Source organism: Gymnodraco acuticeps, unplaced genomic scaffold, assembly GCF_902827175.1.
Source record: "Gymnodraco acuticeps unplaced genomic scaffold, fGymAcu1.1, whole genome shotgun sequence".
Classification (NCBI taxonomy): domain Eukaryota; kingdom Metazoa; phylum Chordata; class Actinopteri; order Perciformes; family Bathydraconidae; genus Gymnodraco; species Gymnodraco acuticeps.
The window spans coordinates 212389-237914 of NW_022990767.1; the positions used below are offsets into that span (position 1 = coordinate 212389).

Consider the following 25526-nt stretch of genomic DNA (forward strand, 5'->3'; position numbering starts at 1 on the left):
CAGCTCAATTAAAAGCAGCGGCAAATAGGTGCGTTTTTAGTCGGGATTTAAAAATAGGAAGTGTTTCGGCGGACGTGCACGATTTAGGCAGTTTAAAAATACTTTACAATAAAAACACTTTACAACAGCACAAATAAAAGCTCTGGCTGGGGTGTAGCGATGGAGGACCTCAACGTTCATTAGACCAGGGGTTCCCAAACGTTGCCATGACAAGGACCCCCATATAGCATTATCCTCTGGCGGGGACCCCCCTGTTGCCATTTTTGTTTTTTAATGATGAGTACTATGATGGAAAATATGACTAATTAATCATACAGCTTAATATATTTTCTTAATATATATTTGTATTAATAATCAGTTTTTGTATTTATCTTTTGTTTGTCATTCATTGTGTCTTCTGTTATAAACATTCTTAACACAATATTAAACAGTAATATCAACAGTAAACATATTTTTAAAGTGATTTCTGTCTTTATAATATTATATAATCTTGAACAGTAATATGAACAATTAACATATATTTTTAGCATTTTTGAAAGCTACTTATGCCTTCATAATATTATATATAATATTCAACAGTAATATTAACAATAAACATATTTATATTCATATATATAAACATCAATATTTGCTACATCCATGCTCTCATCCAGCTGCAGAGCGAAATATTCACTAGCTCTCACTTGCTCCAAAAGCTGAGCAGATACTCAGTTTCACTCTCGGTAGCGGCAGCTCGATTCTGATTGGCTTGCAGGGCGGTCGTGTGATTTAAAAACCAAAAAATGAAATAAAATATTAATAAATTAAAAGATTGGCATCAAAGGACACATAGATTGATAGATATAACATCTATAAAAAAAAATTCCCTTTCCCTCAAACTTTGTCGGGGGGTCGGGGCCCCCACTTTGAAAAACACTGCATTAGACTACAGACACATGTATCTCTGTCATTGATCCGATTAAACGCCAGCTGTTCAAAGTCCACTTTATTGTCAATCTTCCAGTTTGTGTGTCCAGGCGGAGAGATCGAAATACCGTTTCCCACGATCCCCAATATAAAAATACGTGTGCAAATATGTATACAGAGTTAAAGACACATTGCACACATTAAGACCGAAATACCTGTTCCTCCATATATGAGAAAAGGACCTAGATCTTCAAATGATCAAATGACATTTAGGCAACACACTTGGAAACAAGCACATGTTTTTAAATTGAGACTTTTGAGAACGGTAAGCTTTATAAAATCGAGACCTTTTTTGTTTTTCCTAGCCTTCGTTCGGTGTGTTTGTCGTACACAACTAGCACCTTACAAAACACACACACGCTTCTGTTCAGGTGTGTGAACGAAGCATTACATGTTTGTCAATAGATTTCTGATACTGTCAATCAAAAAATTACGTTGAAAATGAGACGTCAGCATTTATTATACTAACCATTAATTTAACGATTTTCCTCTAAGGCTGTGCATCGAAACATCGTATATGATTTTAGGTAAAGTGTCTTTGAGCATGAGGAAAAGCACAATGTATTCTTAATATATCAGAGTATTGAAAGCGGTTGGATCCATGTCAATGTGGCTCAACCCTCACTGACTTAGATCAGTATTTCTGTAATCATAAGTGGTTTAATAAGTGCCCAAATATCCCTTGACTGGTGCTCAAACACAGCAGTGAGCAGCCATGGATTCCCACATGTGATTAAGTGACTTGTCTTTAATGAAGTCTTCTCTCGTCTCCTCTCCAGGGCCAGGAAGTCCAACGTGTCCTATAAGAACGTCTCTCAGATGCCCAGAGAAAAGGACATCAGAGACATGAAGATCTTCATCGACAAGAAGTACGAGACCGTCGTTATGCCCGTTTTTGGGATCGCGACGCCGTTCCACATCGCCACCATCAAGGTAAACTGAGATGATCCTCTGCTGAACACCAGCGTTTGGTTTATTTATTCGCCTCGTTATCTTCTGTGGAGGAAATGTAGGGCTGTGGCTCAGTGGATAGTGTGCTGGACTTCGAATCCGGGGGTAGCGAGTTCGAGTCCCACTGCAGTCAGCATGTCGTTGTGTCCCTGAGACACTTCACCTCAAATGGCTCCTGTGGGGATTGCCCACAGTACTGCATGTATGTAAGTCGCTTTGGATAAAAGCGTCTAACATGTAATGTATTGTTAAGACTCACTACTTGTTCAGGAAGCCAATAATGTCTTTTTTTGTAGGAGAAGACCCCTCCCCTCTGAACAGTCCCTTTTTTTTCTGTCATATTTGAAAAGAAACATTGTTATTTTCTTTATTCATTTAAGACAAAAGTTATTTATTTATCTGGCGATGACTTGCGCTATTTTTAGAACGCAACCAGGCACCTGTGTACACCCTGCGATCCCCTCAAGTACCCCTAGGGGTCCCCGTGCCCCCGGTTGGGAACCACTGATCCAAACATCTCCACCATAAAACCCCCTCGTCCTTTAGCCATTTGCAAATCCCCCTTTTACACTTCCTTTGCCCTCCTGCAAAGTAAATCCTTAACATATGTCTCTGTCAAACACACGCAACACTTAAAATACAATGTAACGGTGTAAAAGGCAATCGGAGTATAAGACTATATGTTTTAAATGATTATATGACGCGACATCTTCCATATTGACGTATATATCTTTGACTTTTTGTGCCCGTGCAGAACATCAGTATGTCCGTAGAAGGAGACTACACCTACCTGAGGATCAACTTCTACGTCCCGGGCAGCTCTCTGGGACGACAGGAGGGGAACATCTTCCCCAACCCCGACGCCACCTTCGTTAAAGAAATGTGAGTCTTAATTATTCGCGAGTTGTTCAGATAATATTTTCTGAATTTGAAATGCCTACGTTTGATATTTAGATGTTCTTTTAGTTGGATGGAGATTTGTTTGTTGTTTTTCTATCAAAATGAAAAAGTCAACTTGATTCCTGATTCGAATGACTATTTTTAAACTGTCGCATATCCCTCCGAAAGATGGTCGTACACTTGACTGATGATTTCTAATTTATTGAAAAAAACTATTTTAAGAGCTACACAAAACAACAAATACATTGAAGCTACATCCATATGAGCATTACTTTAGAATACTATTAAACAAGTGAGCTTCAAATAGTTAGCAAAGTTATAATAAACGAATTATTTTTATATTACATTTAACCTTGTGCCTCTTGCTAATACTTAAACGTACATTTGATCTTTTGATATCGCCGTTTTAAATGTTGATATCTCCGTTAATATCTGTACTTTTTCTCCGTCAAGTTTTGCTTTGGGAACTTCCTGCTAATAGTGCAAAGTCGCCTTCAAAATAAAAGCATGTCTAAATAAAACAGGAAGTTAAGACATGTTGCAATGAAAGTAACAAACAATGCCATTTTCTTTTAAGGTTCACAGAACACTAATTGGGATCAATAAAGTACTTGTCTATCAATCATCTATCTTTCCACCCACATAATACAAATATCATATTTTCCATAATAGGGCCCTTTTTTAAAATATTATTCACATTGCAATATCATTGAAAAATATATAAAAATGGTGTCATTATTTTCTTTTAAGGTAGATGGATACTTTATTGATCCCAATTTTGGAAATGTTTGAGTTGCAGCAGCATAAAAAACACAAGGCAATGTACATAAGAGAAATTAAGACACAAGAAATAAACAGTCCAATATATCAGAAATAGAAATAAAATAGCATTTCAAAGATAACAAATATATATATATATACATGTGGAAAATATAAATATGGAAATACAAATTTCCAGTAGGCCACATATTTTTCTTTAACCAAATATTGTACTTACTACAATCTAGATATTGTACTAGACCAGTGTTTCTCAAACGTTTTCATACCAAGGACCACTTAACCAATAAAAAAACACTCACGGACCACCTAACTCCACAAATATCCCAAAACACATCGTTTTTCTAGAACAGATTGAACTTAAGCTCGCTCCATTGCGGAGATATTCCCGTGAGAGTGCGGAAAACTTACATTTATTTATTTATTTCAAATGTGAAATGTTACCAATATACTCACGGACCACTAGGGGGCGCTCACGGACCACCAGTGGTCCGCGGACCACACTTTGAGAAGCACTGCACTAGACCTACCTTATTGTTTGAATGGCTTTGAATTGATGACAGCACTGGACATTAATCCACATTTCTCAGTGATTTAAAAAGGGTCTTGTTTTATCGACCATTCCCCCCTCCTTGACTTCCCTTCTCTTTCCCCCCTCAGCACGTACCGAGCGTCCAACCTGAAGACCCCCGGCGACCCCTCGGTGCCCTCCACCAACCTGCAGAACGCCTTCCGCATCATCAAGGAGGTCCAGAAGCGCTACAAGACGCGAGAGGCCGAGGAAAAGGAGAAGGAGGGCATCGTGAAGCAGGACTCGCTCGTCATCAACCTGAACCGCAGCAACCCCAAACTCAAAGACCTCTACATCCGACCCAACATCGCCCAGAAGAGGATGCAGGGCTCCCTGGAGGCGCACACCAACGGTGAGAAAGTGGAGGATTTCCACATAAAGTGAAGCTTTATTCTAGAGTTTCTTTTTATTTAAACTTCCTCTCTTCGCACAGGTTTCCGCTTCACGTCGGTCCGCGGAGACAAAGTGGACATCCTTTACAACAACATCAAACACGCCCTCTTCCAGCCGTGCGACGGGGAGATGATCATCGTCCTTCACTTCCACCTCAGGGTAGCTTTATTGGTTCAACACTACGTGGATATATCAATTAGAGCTGTAACCACTTGACTTTTAGAGCAGCAAATCATCTTTACAGCCTTAAAACTTAAACACATTTTAATACCTCACATTAAGAAACTAGAATGTAGGGCTGCTCGATTATGGCAAAAATCATAATCTCGATTATTTGGGTCAATAATTGTAATTGCAATTATTCATTGACTTTGAAAACATCCATTTATTGGAGAACATTTTTTTGAACAGTATGTTTAACTTTAAGTATAATTCAACTGAAAACCCCCCAAAAAATAATCATTTCGATTACGTTGTTTTCGTAATCGTTGCAAGCCATAATCGTAATCGCGATTCAAATACGATTAATTGAGCAGCCCTACTAGAATGTACATTATTTCACTATTTTCTGATATTTTAGAGATCCAACTCAAAAGAAATGAGTTGCAGCCCTAATATGAACTGTATTGCATTTGGTATCAAAACTATCCCAAAGTCTGTGGTTTCTGCCGGTTTTAAAAGTAAATACAGATAGTTTTTACCGGCAGAAACCACAGACTTTGGGATAGTTTTGATACGTATAGCTTTATTGGTTCTACACTATGAGGATGTGAATATATCAATTAGAGCTGCAACCAATTATGTTACTTTTAGAGCAGCAAATCAACAAAAAATCTTCTTTTTTTGGTTCCAAAATGAGCAGGAAATGCAGTTTTTAACCTGCTTTACAGCATTAAAACCTGTTAAACTGAAACATTTAAAGATTCACTTTTTTCTGTAACAATGCTCTAAAGATATGTCTGTGGTTTCTGCCGGTTTTAAAAGTAAATACAGATAGTTTTTACTTTTAAAACCGGCGGAAACCACAGACTTTGGGATACTTTTTGATACCAAATGCAATACAAATAGCCTCAAGAGAAGCATTCTCAACGTCAGGATTTTCAATGCCTCATTTTGTCCGTCACGCGTTTCCCCTCCAGAATGCCATCATGTTCGGGAAGAGGCGCCACACGGACGTCCAGTTCTACACCGAGGTCGGGGAGATCACCACAGATTTGGGCAAACACCAGCACATGCACGACCGGGACGACCTGTACGCCGAGCAGATGGAGCGAGAGATGAGACACAAGCTCAAGTCGGCCTTCAAGAACTTCATCGAGAAGGTGGAGACGCTGACTAAAGAGGAGCTGGAGTTCGAGGTTCCCTTCAGAGACCTCGGGTCAGTAAACGTTTATTTTTCAAGGCTTTTATTGTCATGTGTACATAGTGTAGTTATGACAATGAAAATCTTAGGTCACAGGCTCCTCCTCCAACAGTGCAACACAATAAAACAGATAAAATAGTAAATAACTTAAAGGGGACCTATCATGCAAAATGCACTTTGTGATGTCTGTTATACATCAACATGTGTCCCCGGTGTGTCAGGGAACTCAGGCAGCGTCAGAAAATAAAGCCCTCCGTACCCAAATCTCAAAAAACGGGGAACAACGGAGCTGATCCAGATTTGCGTCCGATATGACGTAACATCTGAAATGTGGACCCACGGCCCAATCAGAAACGTTGCTATCAGAAACAATGCCCGACTGTTTTGGACGTAATATGGTCGGTGTTTACATTAGCATCGCTAACATTCAGAGCTAACCTGTACTGGAGAGCATGTGTGTGAAGAAGCAGGAAGTAAAAAGGAACTCACCTTGTGGTATAACCGGCAAGAGAGAAAGCCTTTGAGCTCCAAACTGTTTCAGAGAGAATCCTTGATAATCCATGATATGGCGTTTCATCACGGCAGCATTTAGTTTAGACAGTAGCTGCCGGGTCCCGCATGAGCTCAGACCCCTCCTTTATTTATTTTTTTTTTTTTTTTTTTTTTTTTTTAAAGCTTTATACCCAAAATCAGCACTTTTGAAACAGGAAATGAAATAGAGGGATATGAGGCATGGCTAGAATGGGTGATCTGTTTGGTATTTTGAGCAAAACACTTCATAGACATGATTTTTATATATATGAGACCTATGCTATTGCCTAGAAATAGCATGATCGGTGACCTTTAAAATATAATAGAAATAGAAACTGTGCAGAATAGTCTATATACAGTAATTGGAATAGATATATATATGAGTTGCAAACAGATGAATGTCTTATGGCCTGTGAATCTGGTAGATTTTTTTTTAAATTTAAAGAAAGAGAAATTGGGACTGATGTGTAAATATTTTTTATGTTATTATAGTTTTCTTAAAATGGTTCTCCATCTGTGTTTTTTACTTTTTTATTTTACTTTAATACTAATAAAGCTTTATTTATACAGCACTTTTCATACAACACATGCAGCTCAAAGTGCTTTACAAAATGACGAATCACAAGTTCAAAACAAACGAGGAGAAATTCCCCTCAGATTATTTAAGAACTTTAAAAGGTACATGCAGCAAAATATAACCTTTTATTAGATAGACACAAGGAGGTAAAAGGAATGATAATACAAATACAATAAATAATGGTTCTCTCTGACAGACAAGACAGAGTCGATGCAACGATATAAAATATAAACCAAGTGAACATATAGGTACAACAGAAATGAAAAGAATGTACGCACCGTGACATCAAGTCAGATTCCTTGTACGAGTCAACCCGATTGATTTCTGATGTCTCTCCTCCTCTGTTCTCCAGGTTCCAGGGCGCCCCCTACAGGTCGACCTGCCTCCTGCAGCCCACCTCCAGCTCCCTGGTCAACACCACTGAATGGGTGAGTCAATAAACAATTAGGTGGTGCAGGAATGAGTCCTCCATCACGGAAATAAGTCGGCATTTTACCACTTCTCACGTCTCAAATGGCTTTTTAAAAAAAACTTTTTCTTCAACAACACATACAGTTTCAATGACAAAAAAAACGGTTTTGCAGGTTGTCAATTTGTTTTAACCCCCCCCCCCTACAGAATAAGACAAGATGAATAGTACAACAACAGTTTAAAATGATAGACAAACAGATAGTTGAAATCACAGCACAAAAAACTAAAAGACAACAACAACAAAAATGTGTGTTCTACTTCAGTTTGAAAGAAAATAATAAGAAATGAAGAATCAGTTCGGGAAGAGAAGACAGTTTCAAACTCTCCATGTACGTTAAAACTGTTTGCCATGTCCTGTAAAATGTACAAGTGGGGCCACACTTTATTCTCTCCATGTGTAGACACTTCACAAGTTCTGTCCAAGTGGCTTTTTGAATGTGTCCTTGGTTAGATGATTTATAAGATAGTACTTTATTGATCCCAATGTGGGAAATGTTTGCGTTGCAGCAGCATAAGAAGACTGTAGAAAATATACATGTTAAATTCAACAAGGTATTCTATATACCAGGGGTGTCAAACTCAAGGCCCGGGGGCCAAATCCGGCCCGCCACTTCATTTTATGCGGCCCCACAAGAGCTTGCAAAGAACATAATACGTTTATTATAAGGTTCCGCTTTACAGAAGCACGTTGCCCATAAACTACATGTCCCACAATGCATCTCATTTTGTGACATTCTCACTGAAGAGACTTGCAATTATTTGCCCAAGACTTCTGCTTTCAGACGTAGCTAATTATAAAGTTATCACCCTATCCGATAATAATCCAATGCAGAGGAAATAATACATTATTTTATATATTTATCATCTATATTTATATAATCTTAAAGTTACCACCGGCCCTTTGAGTGCAACCATAATTCTAACGTGGCCCGCGATGAAATTGAGTTTGACACCCGTGATATATACAGAAATACATGACGGATGGAATATTATATATAAATGTACAATGTGGTTTTATTCCAAGAGATGCAGCCTCACTGTTTTTACAAGAACTCTGAAAAAATTCATTTGTTAATGGAAAAGTGTAGAAACCTTGGAGACTGTGAAACAAAATCCCAAGTTTGAATCATGCCGCCAAGATAAGGGACCGCATCTTGTGTGTAGAACAGTTGATCAATCATCTTGCGGTTTAAAAATGTATATCTCAGGTTTAAACAAAATATAAAACTTCTGTTAAAGCATTCCAGGTGTTGATTCTCTGCTTTCCTGATATCAACGCAACTCATCTCACGATGCAGACTAAAAACCCACCTGTTGCCAATAATTCAATACAAAGAAATAAAATAAGACCTAATTGATGCACTTAGGAAGGTTGGCTTGTTTGCTGCAAACTTACAGGGCTTTTACTCGTATCTTCATGATTGAATGCACTTTGGATAAAAGCCTCAGCTAAATGTATAGTCATTTATCTTAGTTGAATTCTTTATTATATATACATTTGACCCCAAGACATTTGTCAAATTCTTCTGTCCTTTTTGTTGATTTCCTTTTTGTCTTTCTCTGCGTCCAGCCTCCGTTCGTGGTGACCCTGGACGAGGTGGAGTTGATCCACTTTGAGCGCGTTCAGTTCCACCTGAAGAACTTCGACGTGGTCATCGTCTACAAGGACTACAACAAGAAGGTCACCATGATCAACGCCGTGCCCGTCAACTCCCTGGACCCCATCAAGGAGTGGCTCAAGTACGTTTTTACAATCAGAAAGATGTCCAACTTAAAGGTCACCTATTATGCAAAATCCTCTTCTTCATGTCTCTTCTACATCAACATGTGCCCCCTCTTCTTCATGTCTCTTCTACATCAACATGTGTCCCCTCTTCTTCATGTCTCTTCTACATCAGCATGTGTCCCCTCTTCTTCATGTCTCTTCTACATCAACATGTGTCCCCTCTTCTCCATGTCTCTTCTACATCAACATGTGCCCCCTCTTCTTCATGTCTCTTCTACATCAACATGTGTCCCCTCTTCTTCATGTCTCTTCTACATCAGCATGTGTCCCCTCTTCTTCATGTCTCTTCTACAGCAACATGTGTCCCCTCTTCTTCATGTCTCTTCTACATCAACATGTGTCCCCTCTTCTTCATGTCTCTTCTACATCAACATGTGTCCTCTCTTCTTCATGTCTCTTCTACATCAACATGTGTCCCCTCTTCTTCATGTCTCTTCTACATCAACATGTGTCCCTCTTCTCCATGTCTCTTCTACATCAACATGTGTCCCCTCTTCTTCATGTCTCTTCTACATCAGCATGTGTCCCCTCTTCTTCATGTCTCTTCTACATCAGCATGTGTCCCCTCTTCTTCATGTCTCTTCTACATCAACATGTGTCCCCTCTTCTTCATGTCTCTTCTACATCAACATGTGTCCCCTCTTCTTCATGTCTCTTCTACATCAACATGTGTCCCCTCTTCTTCATGTCTCTTCTACATCAACATGTGTCCCCTCTTCTTCATGTCTCTTCTACATCAACATGTGTCCCCTCTTCTTCATGTCTCTTCTACATCAACATGTTGTCCCCTCTTCTTCATGTCTCTTCTACATCAACATGTGTCCCCTCTTCTTCATGTCTCTTCTTCATCAACATGTGTCCCCTCTTCTTCATGTCTCTTCTACATCAACATGTGTCCCCTCTTCTTCATGTCTCTTCTACATCAACATGTGTCCCCTCTTCTTCATGTCTCTTCTTCATGTCTCTTCTTCATGTCTCTTCTCCATCAACATGTGTCCCCTCTTCTTCATGTCTCTTCTACATCAACATGTGTCCCCTCTTCTTCATGTCTCTTCTACATCAACATGTGTCCCTCTCTTCATTCTCTTCTGCCAATGGTCCCCTCTGCTCTCTACATCACATGTGTCCCCTCTTCTTCATGTCTCTTCTCCATCAACATGTGTCCCCTCTTCTTCATGTCTCTTCTACATCAACATGTGTCCCCTCTTCTTCATGTCTCTTCTACATCAACATGTGTCCCCTCTTCTTCATGTCTCTTCTACATCAAATGTGTCCCCTCTTCTTCATGTCTCTTCTACATCAAATGTGTCCCCTCTTCTTCATGTCTCTTCTACATCAACATGTGTCCCCTCTTTTCTTCATGTCTCTTCTACATTCAACATGTGTCCCCTCTTCTTCATGTCTCTTCTACATCAACATGTGTCCCCTCTTCTTCATGTCTCTTCTACATCAACATGTGTCCCCTCTTCTTCATGTCTCTTCTCCATCAACATGTGTCCCTCCCTTCTTTCTTCATGTCTCTTCTACATTCAGCATGTGTCCCCCTCTTCTTCATGTCTCTTCTACATCAACATGTGTCCCCCTCTTCTTCATGTCTCTTCTACATCAGCATGTGTCCCCCTCTTCTTCATGTCTCTTCTACATCAACATGTGTCCCCTCTTCTTCATGTCTCTTCTACATCAACATGTGTCCCCTCTTCTTCATGTCTATTCTACATCAACATGTGTCCCCTCTTCTTCATGTCTCTTCTTCATCAACATGTGTCCCCCTCTTCTCCATGTCTCTTCTACTCAACATGTGTCCCCCTCTTCTTCATGTCTCTTCTACATCAACATGTGTCCCCTCTTCTTCATGTCTCTTCTACATCAACATGTGTCCCCTCTTCTTCATGTCTCTTCTACATCAACATGTGTCCCCTCTTCTTCATGTCTCTTCTACATCAACATGTGTCCCCTCTTCTCCATGTCTCTTCTACATCAACATGTGTCCCCTCTTCTTCATGTCTCTTCTACATCAACATGTGTCCCCTCTGTGGAAAGAGACTCTGAAAGTTTCAGGAACAAAGATTCTCTCTCTTTTTGATCCATTTCTATAAAAACCTGTCTGAAAATGAGCTGATCAGATTTTTGCCACTTTATGATGTCATAACGATGTGTTGGCTTGTATTAGCCAATCACCAACCAAGGTAACCCCCCCCCCCCCCCCCCCCTTATCACCTGAATCTCCTCCTAGAGCACCATTGTAATAGTATAATAGGGGACCTTTTTAAATGACATCCAAACATCAACTCTTGTTCGCACACAGGCTAAAAGTGTCCTGTCTCTCCTCAGCTCCTGCGACATCAAGTACACGGAGGGCGTGCAGTCCCTGAACTGGACCAAGATCATGAAGACCATCGTGGACGACCCCGAGGGCTTCTTCGAGCAGGGAGGCTGGTCTTTCTTGGACCCCGAGGGCGATGTACGTACACATAGAGAACACATTTCCCCTGGCATCACTCCACTGGTTACCCGTTTCTTTTAGAGTCTTATTAACTATAAGCTTTACTTCACCTTCTCATCTCAGCGACTGCCTTTCTTTTTATGTTCCAACAAGAACCCTTTAGATCACGGGTGTCAAACTCAATTTCATCACGGGCCACGTTAGAATTATGGTTGCACTCAAAGGGCCGGTGGTAACTTTAAGATTATATAAATATATAAAATAATGTATTATTTCCTCTGCATTGGATTATTATCGGATAGGGTGATAACTTCATAATTAACTACGTCTGAAAGCAGAAGGCTTGGGCAAATAATTGCAAGTCTCTTCAGTGAGAATGTCACAAAATGAGATGCATTGTGGGACATGTAGTTTATGAGCAACGTGCTTCTGTAAAGCGGAACCTTATAATAAACGTATTATGTTCTTTGCAAGCTCTTGTGGGGCCGCATAAAATGAAGTGGCGGGCCGGATTTGGCCCCCGGGCCTTGAGTTTGACACCCCTGCCTTAGATCCTCCAGTGCCCTGCTTTTAGAAATGTCCCCGTGGATCTTAGAACAGCAAATCTTTTTAACATGGCTTTTAATTTGGGTTAACTTTAAATTCTCACCAGTATCATTGTCCATGTTTTGCTGTGTTTTGCTTTTATTTTACATTTTAAATTGCTTTATTTTAACATATTTTAATTTGTTGTCGGGTTTAATTCACGGGAATTTCATTAGGATCACTTTTGATGTTTTATCTTGTGCTGTATTCATTTTAATATTGTTGTTATGTTTTCTGTAAAGCACTTCGGGCTGCTTTGTGCATGAAAGGTGCTATACAAATAAAGATTATTATTATATAGCAAAGCACAAACAATCTGCGGAAACAAACGGGGAACATTTCGGGGCATTTCATTTGATTTTCCACGCAGAAAGAAATCGGAATACTTTTATTCGTCCCACAGAAAGGACATTTACATTTGTTACAACAGAAAAGACCCAAAGACAGCTTGATGTTACCTAAGAAGCATGCATACAAAATATATTAAAGATTAAAAAAGAAAATTACACAATTTACATAATCAGGGTGTCCGCGGGGTCTTAAAAAGCAAGGCTTAAATGAAGGCTATTAAAAAGTATTAACCGGCATCTTCCAAGGTATCACATTTTGTAGCTTGTTTTCAATAAGTATATAAATGGTCCAAAGAGGTTGTGTTCTACAGTCTGCCTGAATGTAATCATGGCGTAGGTGTGTAGTGTGATTCTGTGTAGTTTATTGATGGCATCCCGTTGGGTTTGACGTCATCTGAACAGGACATCGCACGCTCACTGCTTGATAGCGCGGAGGTCCGTTTACGCCGGTTGCTAAGCAACATCGTTATGGGGAAATGCAAGTTTGCGTCCAAACAGTTGGAAGATAAGGAGGAAGGACAATCAATACTGTATACAGTCAATGTGAGGTAAAGTGTGTCGCCAAGGTAACCGGTTAAAACTCAAAGTGGCGATGAGGTCTTAAAATGTATGGAAAGGGTCTTAAAAGGTGTTACATTTGACTTCAGGATTCCTGCATATACCCTGATAATACACACCTGTAACAGTTCTGTAGTAAGTAAGTGTAAATATGCACATTGACATTGAATTTTGTCTCGTTGCACTGTCATCGCTACTACCTCTGCTTTCACCACTCTTATTTATTTATAGTGTCTATTTTTTACTGCAGTGAGAGTTGCCAAAGAGATTCCGTTATACTTTGAATGATGACAAAAAAGATATATTCAGTGTTTCCCTTATATACAAATAGTGGCGGCGCAAATTAGTTTTTTAAACAAGTGGCGCCCCCTAGTGCTCGTTTTGTGGATTTGTAGTATTTGTGTTACTGTATGTTCAATAAAGGTTTAATCTTGAGACACTGTATGAACTAGGCCTTTCTTGTGCTGGCAGACACATAGAAACATATTGGCGGGGCGCACTTCGCACTCGCTCACATTTTGCCTTCGCACCGCTGCTATGACTCCATCCTAGTGGAAACACTGATATTCTAGTTTGTGTTGAACAGCGGTGCGGACCAGATTTTCCTCGTTCTTGCTACACCGTTTTATTTCATTTATTTTTTTATCAAACAACACATTTGTATTTTTGTTTGTTCTCAGGGAAGCGGTCGGGAGGAAGACTCCGAGTCGGAAATAGAGGATGAAACATTCAACCCGTCTGGAGATGAAGAGGAGGAAGAGGAGGAGGCGGACAGTGACGAAGACTACGACTCGGAGACAGAGGACTCCAGTACGACTTTTTGATTTATTTCTCCTTTTTCCAGCATGCCGCACCTTGCGAAAACACAAACAGTTTTTTTTAATTGTTGCCGTTAGAAACCGTTCTCTTTGCAGTGATATTAGTTTACATGTATGTATTTTTTCTTGCAGATTACAGCGAGTCTGTCGGCAGCGAGGAGGAGAGCGGGAAAGACTGGGACGAGCTGGAGGAAGAAGCCAGGAGAGGTCTGTAAAGCTTTTCATGGCTAACATTCAGGATGTGTTGCTACATCAACATGTGTCCCCTCTTCTTCATGTCTCTTCTACATCAACATGTGTCCCCTCTTCTTCATGTCTCTTCTACATCAGCATGTGTCCCCTCTTCCTCATGTCTCTTCTACATCAGCATGTGTCCCCTCTTCTTCATGTCTCTTCTACATCAACATGTGTCCCCTCTTCTTCATGTCTCTTCTACATCAACATGTGTCCCCTCTTCTTCATGTCTCTTCTACATCAACATGTGTCCCCTCTTCTTCATGTCTCTTCTACATCAACATGTGTCCCCTCTTCTTCATGTCTCTTCTACATCAACATGTGTCCCCTCTTCTCCATGTCTCTTCTACATCAACATGTGGCCCCTCTTCTCCATGTCTCTTCTACATCAACATGTGTCCCCTCTTCTTCATGTCTCTTCTACATCAACATGTGTCCCCTCTTCTTCATGTCTCTTCTACATCAACATGTGTCCCCTCTTCCTTCATGTCTCTTCTACATCAACATGTGTCCCCTCTTCCTCATGTCTCTTCTACATCAACATGTGTCCCCTCTTCCTCATGTCTCTTCTACATCACATGTGTCCCCTCTTCCTCATGTTCTTCTACATCACATGGTCCCCTCTTCTTCATGTCTCTTCTACATCAACATGTGTCCCCTCTTCCTCATGTCTCTTCTACATCAACATGTGTCCCCTCTTCTTCATGTCTCTTCTACATCAACATGTGTCCCCTCTTCTTCATGTCTCTTCTACATCAACATGTGTCCCCTCTTCTCCATGTCTCTTCTACATCAACATGTGTCCCCTCTTCTTCATGTCTCTTCTACATCAACACGTGTCCCCTCTTCTTCATGTCTCTTCTACATCAACATGTGTCCCCTCTTCTTCATGTCTCTTCTACATCAACATGTGTCCCCTCTTCTTCATGTCTCTTCTACATCAACATGTGTCCCCTCTGTGGAAAGAGACTCTGAAAGTTTTCAGGAACAAAGATTCTCTCTCTTTTTGATCCATTTCTATAAAAACCTGTCTGAAAATGAGCTGATCAGATTTTGGCCACTTTATGATGTCATCACGATGTTTTGTCTTGAGTAACCATTAGCCAATCAGCAACCAAGGTAACCCCCCCCCCACACCTTATCACCTGAATCTCCTCCTAGAGCACCATTGAGTTATTTTCAACCAAATATCTCTCAGAGGGGCGTGGGGAGGGGCTCCTTATTTTCATCTAAAGTAACAGAGTCCTCTCCTGCTGATGTTCAGGTGTATATCAGTATGTAGTGTCTCTGCTTTAAAGAGTCCTCTCCTGCTGATGTTCAGGTGTATATCAGTATGTAGTGTCTCTACTTTAAAGAGTCCTCTCCTGCTGATGTTCAGGTGTATATCAGTACGTAGTGTCTCTACTTTAAAGAGTCCTCTCCTGCTGATGTTCAGGTGTGTATCAGTATGTAGTGTTTCTACTTTAAAGAGTCCTCTCCTGCTGATGTTCAGGTGTATATCAGTATGTAGTGTCTCTACTTTAAAGAGTCCTCTCCTGCTGATGTTCAGGTGTATATCAGTATGTAGTGTCTCTACTTTAAAGAGTCCTCTCCTGCTGATGTTCAGGTGTATATCAGTGTCTCTACTTTAAAGAGTCCTCTCCTGCTGATGTTCAGGTGTATATCAGTATGTAGTGTCTCTACTTTAAAGAGTCCTCTCCTGCTGATGTTCAGGTGTATATCAGTATGGAGTGTCTCTACTTTAAAGAGTCCTCTCCTGCTGATGTTCAGGTGTATATCAGTATGTAGTGTCTCTACTTTAAAGAGTCCTCTCCTGCTGATGTTCAGGTGTATATCAGTATGTAGTGTCTCTACTTTAAAGAGTCCTCTCCTGCTGATGTTCAGGTGTATATCAGTATGTAGTGTCTCTACTTTAAAGAGTCCTCTCCTGCTGATGTTCAGGTGTATATCAGTATGTAGTGTCTCTACTTTAAAGAGTCCTCTCCTGCTGATGTTCAGGTGTATATCAGTATGTAGTGTCTCTACTTTAAAGAGTCCTCTCCTGCTGATGTTCAGGTGTATATCAGTATGTAGTGTCTCTACTTTAAAGAGTCCTCTCCTGCTGATGTTCAGGTGTATATCAGTATGTAGTATCTCTACTTTAAAGAGTCCTCTCCTGCTGATGTTTCAGGTGTATATCAGTGTCTCTACTTTAAAGAGTCCTCTCCTGCTGATGTTCAGGTGTATATCAGTATGTAGTGTCTCTACTTTAAAGAGTCCTCTCCTGCTGATGTTCAGGTGTATATCAGTATGTAGTGTCTCTACTTTAAAGAGTCCTCTCCTGCTGATGTTCAGGTGTATATCAGTATGTAGTGTCTCTACTTTAAAGAGTCCTCTCCTGCTGATGTTCAGGTGTATATCAGTATGTAGTGTCTCTACTTTAAAGAGTCCTCTCCTGCTGATGTTCAGGTGTATATCAGTATGTAGTGTCTCTACTTTAAAGAGTCCTCTCCTGCTGATGTTCAGGTGTATATCAGTATGTAGTGTCTCTACTTTAAAGAGTCCTCTCCTGCTGATGTTCAGGTGTATATCAGTATGTGGTGCCTCTTTTCACCCTCTGTCTGAAAGCAGTCTCATACAAAGAAAATACCTTTGTGTTTTTATTGCAGTGCAATTTAATGTCCTTTTTTTTTAAATACATGAAATGTGAATCGTCTTTATTGTTAAACGTGCCATATTTTTCTGTTTTATAGCTGACAAAGAGAGCGTCTACGAGGAAGAGGACACCACCACCAACCCCAGGAAGAGAAAGATCCGCCCACCCCCCCCAAGCCGCCCCGCCGCCAAGAAGAAGCGACGGTCCTAAATGTCTCTTACAAACACACACGTACACACACACACACACACACTGCCAAACCTAGACCTTTCATTAACCCCAAATGGCTCTTCTCACTCATACATTTACAAACACACACACAATGTGTATATAGACGTAGACGCCCCTTATTTTTCGTGTTGGTCAGTGAAGTGTCATGTTGAAATGGTAGGAAAGAACGAGCGGTCACACACACTTCATTCATCACCCCCCCCCCCCTTAATTCCTTCCATCTCCATCCACCCATCAGGTGTCATGTTTGTGTGTCTGTGTGCGTGCATGTGTGTTTAAATGGGTTTTTATTGCGAGCATTGTTTGTTTTCCGTTTGGAAAAAAAGATTTGTTTTTCTTAACTAATGGATAATAAAATGAAAAAAGGCTTGACATATCCTCTGCCAAGTGTTTTATATCAAATCTGAGAAACTCTCCTCGTGTACGTTTCACTTCCCCTCATGTTTTCTTCAATATTTGTTCAATTGAAGTAATAATATGGAATTTTTTTGAAGGGGGGGGACGGATACATTCTCTGATTTATTCTTCTTTTTAATGGGGATCGTAAACTTATGCGCACACACACACACACACACACCACTTCCCTCGCACTTGTTCTCTGTTTCCCCCTTCCTTTTTTTTCAGTAGATTTGTTGTTGTACTGTTAATTCTGAAAATCCTGTTTTTTGTTTTTGTAATAAAATTAAAAGGAACTGTAGATTTGAATGCTCTTTTTCTTTGTCGGCACATTTGGAAACGTAACACTAGACTTGTTCAAGGGCTGCACAACACACACACACACACACAAACGCGGGGTGACATTTCTGTGGCTGTTTTTACAGAAAGTAGAAAATGTGTCACCCTCGTCAATCTGCGTGGAAACCTCCTCGCACTCGGAATATATTTTTTTTTAATGCTTTAACTTTTCAACTGTAATCGGTACATTTGAGGCCATTAAGGATCATAAGTAAGTTGATTTGTCCAAAGGCTATTTCAATCATTAACAAATGGTTGTTTTAGAATGATCCAACTTGTGAATTTCTGCTGATATTGCTTAGCGATTTCAAAGGTTTAATGATTTAATTTCTTTACAAAAGACATGCTACATCATCGAGTGCCGCCAAAGAACTGTTCCAATGTCCAGCATACTTGGAATTCTACCGAGGCCGGCGTACTTCGTAGCGAGAAATTTCGAGGCTGTACATGTGTAGACTCGGTGGTCTTAAAATCCCCACAATGCTTTGCGCACGGACCAATTTCCAAATCTTTGGTGGAAATCGTGCTCCATTTAAGGCGGGGCCTCATATGATGCACACCTGTTAACCTGTTCCACAATTATTCATTTTCCGTGGCTAGGAAGGATTCTTGCCTCGCTTATGAAGGAACTGAATCGGAAGACGTGTCCTACCAAGGAAGCGTCCTCGACATTGAGAAACACCCAGTGTCCACTGTCTTAAAATCCCCACAATGCTTTGCACACGTATAATTTCCCAAATCTTTGTCAGAAAATGTAAGGCGGGGCCTCTCATATGACGCACACTTGCTAGCCTGTTCCATTCTTCATTCTCTGAATGAAAGGAAGGATTCTTGCCTAGCCTCTGATGGACCTGACTCGGAGGGACATGTCCTACCAAGGAAGCGTCCTCGACATTGAGAAACACCCTCAGTTATTTCCTTAGATTTTTCACAAGGTAATCATCTTCGTTTCAAATATTTTTATTGAGAAGAAGCATACAAGTGTAAGCAATAGTCCAGACTTCTTTGGGGTGGAAATCATGCTTTAAGGTAATCATTTTCAATGTAGTCATTAAAGAATTGTCTCAGATGTTCAGAGCAACATTTGTCCAGTCTTTCAGCTTTCTCAACGTTTGGTGAGAAAAGGTGTTAGAAATCACAAATACTTAAATCCTTAAAGCAGGGCTCGACATTATAAATGGCCCGCTGGCCCGGAAGCACTATTTAGACACCCCGGGCCAGCATAACGTACTTTCCACTTGCCCGCTGGGGCCACAAAAAATATTGTTTAAAAAAAATATATTGTCCTGTGGTATTGGTATTTGGACTAGCAATTTTGTTAAATTGTTTCGTTTATTAACGCTACAACATAGCGTTTCGTGAGTCGGTTGTCGTTGTTGGGTGAAAAGCAAATAACTGTTTTGTTGCGGTGCGGAGCGCAGCGCGAGCAGCTTCCCGTGAGCGCAGCGCGAGCAGGCTCCCGTGAACGGGAGCGCGCTCCTTCACTACAGACTATCGTGCCACCTTACCATTCGCCAACATGTTTTTAATACCAGCGGTAACCGGCCAAGCGCCGGGCAACAAACTATCTTCAAATAAAAGAAAGTCACCGGAGGAGTTAAAGGAGAGTGACAGGGAGCATGAGAAGAAGAGGGAGAGAAAGTTTCAGTCAGCTTGATCGATGGAGTTGGCTTCTAGTGGTGCAGTGACGCATCCTAAAACCCTTTTATAATCTATCGATTAGATTTATGATTATACAATTCTAAAAGTAGGGTAGACATGTGGAGATTATCCAGCTGAACAAAACGTGCATTCATCAAACAGGTTTGTTTTCCACAGACCTTATTTCCAGCTATTTTCCAAAACCCTGTGGAGAAATCCCATTGCTTTCTGTGGAGGGAACCAGCAGCTTACTTCCTGGTTTTAGGACGCGTCACTGCACCTCTCAATATGATACCAATATAAACAAGGTCTTCTGTCGGCTCTGTGCCGACCTATGGTGCCGAGTCCGACCTATGCTGACAAGTAAGTGAAGAGTAGACAATATAAAGGTATTGGCTATAGGGAAATGTCCCAGCAGTTTAGGATAATGAAGGTTCTAATCAAATCAATTACATAGCCATTACATGTCTAACTCCTGATGACAGGAAGGCAGAAAGTGCATTATACAAATAATACTCATAATAGCAGACATTTTTGAACAATGACCACAATATCATTATTTTAATAAACCAAATATGAACAATTGAGGAAAATGAGGAAGAACTGATGATTCAAATGTTGTAGTACAAGTAGTATGTAGTTAGTGCATAAATTACTATTGCAACAAATGTGTTAATTTTCTTCATTATTAGTCGATTTCTTTTGGACGAATGCTCCGGGCCAGTGGTTACAATGGTGGGGCCAGTGATAATAAAATTCCACCGGTCCGGAGGGCCAGCTGAATTTTACCCTTAATGTCTACCCCTGCTTAAAGTCATTATGCACTTGTCAGGACACCAGTGTGACCTTTTTGACACCAAACGTCACTGCTGAAAGGCTGCTTTTATTTCAATAAAGTTCAACCAAGAAGCTGTTTAGTGGTCCGAGTGTTTCTTTGAACTCCTGAGGCGCCCTGAGTCTTCCCACTAAAACCTGTTTGTTCCAAAAATCTTGTGTCACTTCAGAGTGAGAATGTGGGGAAGAACCAGAAACTTGTCGGGCAAGAGGGTTTACCTAATTGTTGCATAACAAGAAAAGCTTTACATAAATTGTGCGCAACAAAGTTTAGAGACCACAGTTTGGGAAGGTAAGAGATCTTGAGACGAGGACGACTCTACAAAGCTACAGGTAAATACAAAATAGATACTATTTTAAAATGTATATATTTTTCTCTTGGTGCTTTAATTGAACAATTTTACAAAACCAAATGTATCCATCTGCAGGAGTATTCAGATTATTGACTAAATCCATTGATGCATATTTTTCAAAGAATTCAAAACAGCAGTTTTGCAGAGTAATCATTTTCTCCTGGCACTTTCTTTTTCTTAACATGGTGTAGTAAAAATGATGTATGGTGTGCAGCTTGTAAAGAGCTGTTGTGATTTTTGGACATTCATTTAGGTAAAATTAGCAATATATTACTGCTCCATTATAGGTCTAGCTTTTGAAATGTGACTACAAAGTACAGTATAATTATCATCAAAATGTAATTGTAAGAAACAAACATTATTGGATTATAATTACTAGTGCATTAATGTTTAATATAATGGAGAATAGGTACAATATTTACTTCTGAATAGTCAAGTGCAAATGAATAATGACATTCTTCAAATTCAATCACATTGAATTGTGCTTTGTTACTGTATTTTAGTAAAGTACTTAAAGGTAGGGTAGGTAAGAATGGAGAAACCAGCTCGAGTGCGCTAGAATTGAAAGAATTTAGCCGAAAAAAAATCTGCCTCTTCCTTCAGACTTCCTTACAGAGCCCCTCCTCCAACACACACGAACGCTGCAACAAGTCCTCCAACTCATACGACCAAATATGCCGATTGTTCAGGCCCAATTATTACGACCAAATATGTCGTTTGTTCAATCGCTTAATACGTCCTATAATTACGTTTTAAAGTTTTCGCCCTCTAGTGCTCCCGTTGAATGCCAACGTTACTGATGGTCGTTTATTCACAAATAACCCTCTCTGTTAAAATCCTAAATTGTTTGGCCATTAAACGCTTTTTGATTAGATTTCTAGCGAGAAGTGTATATTGTACTTTTAGAATCCACCTCCAGTCGATATGTAGGATCTATAGTTTGATAGATATTACGAAGATGATTTGAGGTTTGCGGCAGCCTCCATGTAAAGTTACTGGTTGAAAACAGTATTTCTCGACGTTTTCATAATAAAACCAATGACCAAATGAGTTAACAGTGATATCTGCAGTATTCATCCACTAAAAAACATCAGTTTATCCTTGTTAATTATACGACATTTATCGGTTTAAATTGTGCACAATGCTTTTGTGTTTTTCCCATAGGGTTTTCTCTTTCGATTCTGAGACGCCTTTCTTTTTTCAGAGGTTTTGATAGGCTAAAACATCGCCGCAATGCATGTTGGGATATGGTGTTTATCCGATATGAAATCGGAAAAAACATTTTTTTTAAATAAAATATTACTTTATTCCAAGTGTTCTTGCTTTTCTCTTTGGAAGTCATCACATAACGGCATTGTAATACATGGTTCGGCTGCATTAAATATTACATATCTGCCGTAGATATTTATTTATAGAGCCTTGATCAGAAGACCTTTTGACAAACTGTAAGAAATGCCGCCAAAACTGAATACGTGACGTGGATCATAAATATATTAGCAATTAAACAACATCTTCCATTTCTTTTCACACAATACGTCTCCTTACAGTATCAACACTAATTAGGCTGACTTTTATATTTGATCCAATTGGTATAGGTTATATTTACACCATAACGGTGCACAGCTGATAGAAAGGGATTTTTTTTGTAGCTTTTAAAGATATTATTTACTACCTTTCCAACTCCTCGTGCAGTTGACTGTTACAGATCTATACAGGTTCATGGTACAATGCATAAGCTTCAAATCGAGAGACTGAAACTGTATTCTCCTTTACCGTTCTGTTTTAATTTCACAATAAAGTTAATAGTCATATTATGTTTGATATTATTATGTTTTATTAACTACACCACTGTTTTTTTAACCCGCGCCGCCTAGTGGTTAAAGCATGTTATTGAATGTTGTTGTTGAATAAGTTTTATTTGATGAACAACATTTAAATATTAAGAGTAGCCTACATACAAAATTGAAAATATCAAGAAGATGATCACTACAATAAAACAGTTTAGTGCAGGACGTCCAAAGATATTAACAGGAGGATGTGCAAAACAGACAAACTAATAAGGCTTTATTTAAACATTACTTTAAGTTAAGGTCTTCTTTTGAATAAGAAAAAAACGTTGGGGTTATCCACAGATAAATATGAAGTCTGACAAAGTGCTTTACGTCCAATATATTGCATAGTTTATTTTGGCACTTGACAATCACCTTCCCTGAATTTGAGTCAGGTGTAACTAAAGTCTGATTTAATGGTTGTTTATATTTCACATCATTAATCAGAATCTGCAAAGTAACTAAAATACATGTAGTGGAGTAAAAATACCAGGTTAACCTCTGAATTGTAGTGGAGTAGAACAAAGTAGTATGCTGCTGTAACAAAAACATTTCCCAACTTGGGATCAATAAAGTATATCTTATCTTAAGATGATCGATGGCTACTGCCATATTTGCAAAATTTGCCTCTGAACCGTGACAATTGCACAGACATAAGACCAGCTGTTAAATAAAGCTCTTCTGACCTTAGGTGTCATGTGGGTATATTAATTCACCCATTTATTAATTATATGTTTTACATTTGATAACACCACTGTGTTTCGTATCCCCTAAACCTCCAGGGGTGTACACAGTTTAATACTGGCAACTTCTAATTGTGAGAAATACGAAAACGTCTTATAAAGAGACGTGCCATATAATGTTGCGAAACACACAATAGCCAGCATGTGTAGTTCTGGATGGGGGGGGGGGGGGGGGCTGGACCATGGATGTATGGGCTGGACCCGGGGGCTGGACCCGTCCAATTCCAGTTTTGGAAAGTCTGCCGTGGTTCCATTCCATTTCAACGAGCTGTTGACGCTCAGCGTCACCTTGTCACACTGCCACTCCAACATCCAATCACAGGGCTTGAGGACTAATCATGGGGTTTGTAAAGCAAGGCGGATGTTGTAGTCCCAAACGATAGCTGGGGATTCTGTGTAGTGTCTTCGGAAACTGTAGTGTCTAAACTCCTAAAAAACTATTTGTTTCTCTGAATTGAAGGTTAAAAACACAAAAGCATTGTACACAATTTAAACCATCAATATTGTGTAATTAACAAGGATAAACTGATGTTTTTTAGTGGATGAGTAATGCCGATATCACTGTGTAATCATTTGACAGTGAGGGGAATATATCCGGTTTTATTATGAAAACTTCGAGACCGGAAAAACTGTTTTCACCCACGCGAACTTTACATGGAAGCTGCATACACGTTATCCTGGCGAGACCTCAAATCATCTTCGTAATATCTATCAAACTATAGATCCTACACATCGACTGGACGTGGATTCTAAGAGTACAATATACACTTCTTGCCAGAAATCGAATCAAAAAGCATTTTAATGGCCAAACTAGTCTACAATTTAGGATTTTCCAGAGAGGGTTATTTGTGATTAAACGAATAAACGGGAGCATGTTGTTTCATACACGACCACTAGAGGTGCTACACTTTAAAACGTGGCTATGGGTCGTAATCTAAGCTGTTTAAACAATCGACCTATTTGGTCGTTTTTTGTAGGAGGACAGGCTGGAATGCACACATGACCAATGAGGGCACGAGATAAGTGTGTGCACAGATGGAAGGCTGACAGCCAGGTAGGCCATCCAGTTATTTTAGCCGGGCCGGCTCAGATGATTGGTCGTGCTTTTTACAGCGCTACGGCTTCCACAGATGAAATTGTTTCATAAATTGTGTTTATGTATTTATTGTCAAAGCATTTAATATATTCATTGCTATCGGGATGTTAAGAGCATTCCATGGAATATAACAAAAAGTGTTTCTGACCTACCCCACCTTTAACTACTGCATGGGGCGTCGAACAGCATGCAAATAAAGGCTTTTACATATGACAATGAGCGAATGAGAACCTTTCGTTTTGTGCACAGTAAATAATGATGTGTGTGTTACAGGAACACGTGTGAAGAAAGCTGCGAGACATGAAGGGCAGGATTTCTGTCCTCTTGTTTCTCACAGGTACATTTGACTAATGTCATCAAGAAATAGTTTCCGGTTTTTCAACTCGCTTAACCAGTAGGACAACATCTTTTAATTATATTTAAAGCATATGGGTAGAGGAGAAATAGGATTGGTTTTACCCCCTGAACGACAACATGTTTACTTGGGATCCTTTATTTGTATCAATACGAGTTTTACAAGTTTTAACAATGTAAGGATTTTTCCATCATCATTCTGGGAACACGTTTTCAAACAAAAAGTATGACAAATGTTTTTTTTATATTGGTGGCAATATTGGTATCTTCATCATTGTAGTCCAGACTTAAAGGTCACCTATTATGCAAACTCCACTTGTTCATGTCTTTTGTACATAAACATGTGTCTCCTCTGTGTAAAGAGATTCAGAAAGTTTCAGGAAAAAAAAGATTCGCTCACTTTTTGTCCTGATCCATTTATATAAAAACCTGTCAAATCAGATTTTGGCCACTTTATGATGTCATAACGATTTTTTGGCTTGTGTAACCATTAGCCAATCACCAACCAAGGTAACCCCCCCCACCTTATCACCTGAATCTCCTCCTAGAGCACCATTGAGTTCTTTTGAACCAAATCTCTCTCAGAACAGTATGATAGGGGACCTTTAATTCATCTAGGTGATCCCCTGGTTTCACCTACTTGTGCTTATCGATCACGTTGAACACTATTGAAAACACTGAGTGACTTCCTACCGATGGGCATTTGTGTTTTCCATCCACAGCGCTGTGTTCTATTGCACAATGCAGCTTAAAAAGTACCACTTCATCGATGAATTGTCCTGGTTGAATGCCCAGACTTAC

The 25526-nt window shown here is 39.7% G+C and overlaps 1 protein-coding gene and 1 long non-coding RNA gene across 2 annotated transcripts in view; both read left to right on the plus strand.

The window, feature by feature from the left end:
* LOC117556894 (FACT complex subunit SPT16-like) overlaps positions 1-17845 on the plus strand; it is a 29216-nt gene extending 11371 nt beyond the window's left edge. Inside the window, exons 14-24 of the mRNA XM_034232486.1 lie at positions 1746-1899; positions 2672-2799; positions 4255-4517; positions 4599-4717; positions 5698-5936; positions 7382-7457; positions 9071-9240; positions 11618-11747; positions 13903-14032; positions 14173-14247; positions 17007-17845. Of these exons, the coding sequence (XP_034088377.1) occupies positions 1746-1899; positions 2672-2799; positions 4255-4517; positions 4599-4717; positions 5698-5936; positions 7382-7457; positions 9071-9240; positions 11618-11747; positions 13903-14032; positions 14173-14247; positions 17007-17119 (1597 nt within the window). The 3' untranslated portion in view covers positions 17120-17845. The remainder of the gene's footprint in view (positions 1-1745; positions 1900-2671; positions 2800-4254; positions 4518-4598; positions 4718-5697; positions 5937-7381; positions 7458-9070; positions 9241-11617; positions 11748-13902; positions 14033-14172; positions 14248-17006) is intronic.
* Positions 17846-20589: 2744 nt separating this feature from the next.
* LOC117556887 lies at positions 20590-25475 on the plus strand. The gene is made up of 3 exons (XR_004570636.1): positions 20590-20683; positions 24645-24708; positions 25448-25475. It is a non-coding gene; the product is annotated as an uncharacterized LOC117556887 (long non-coding RNA).
* The last annotated feature ends 51 nt before the right edge of the window (positions 25476-25526 follow it).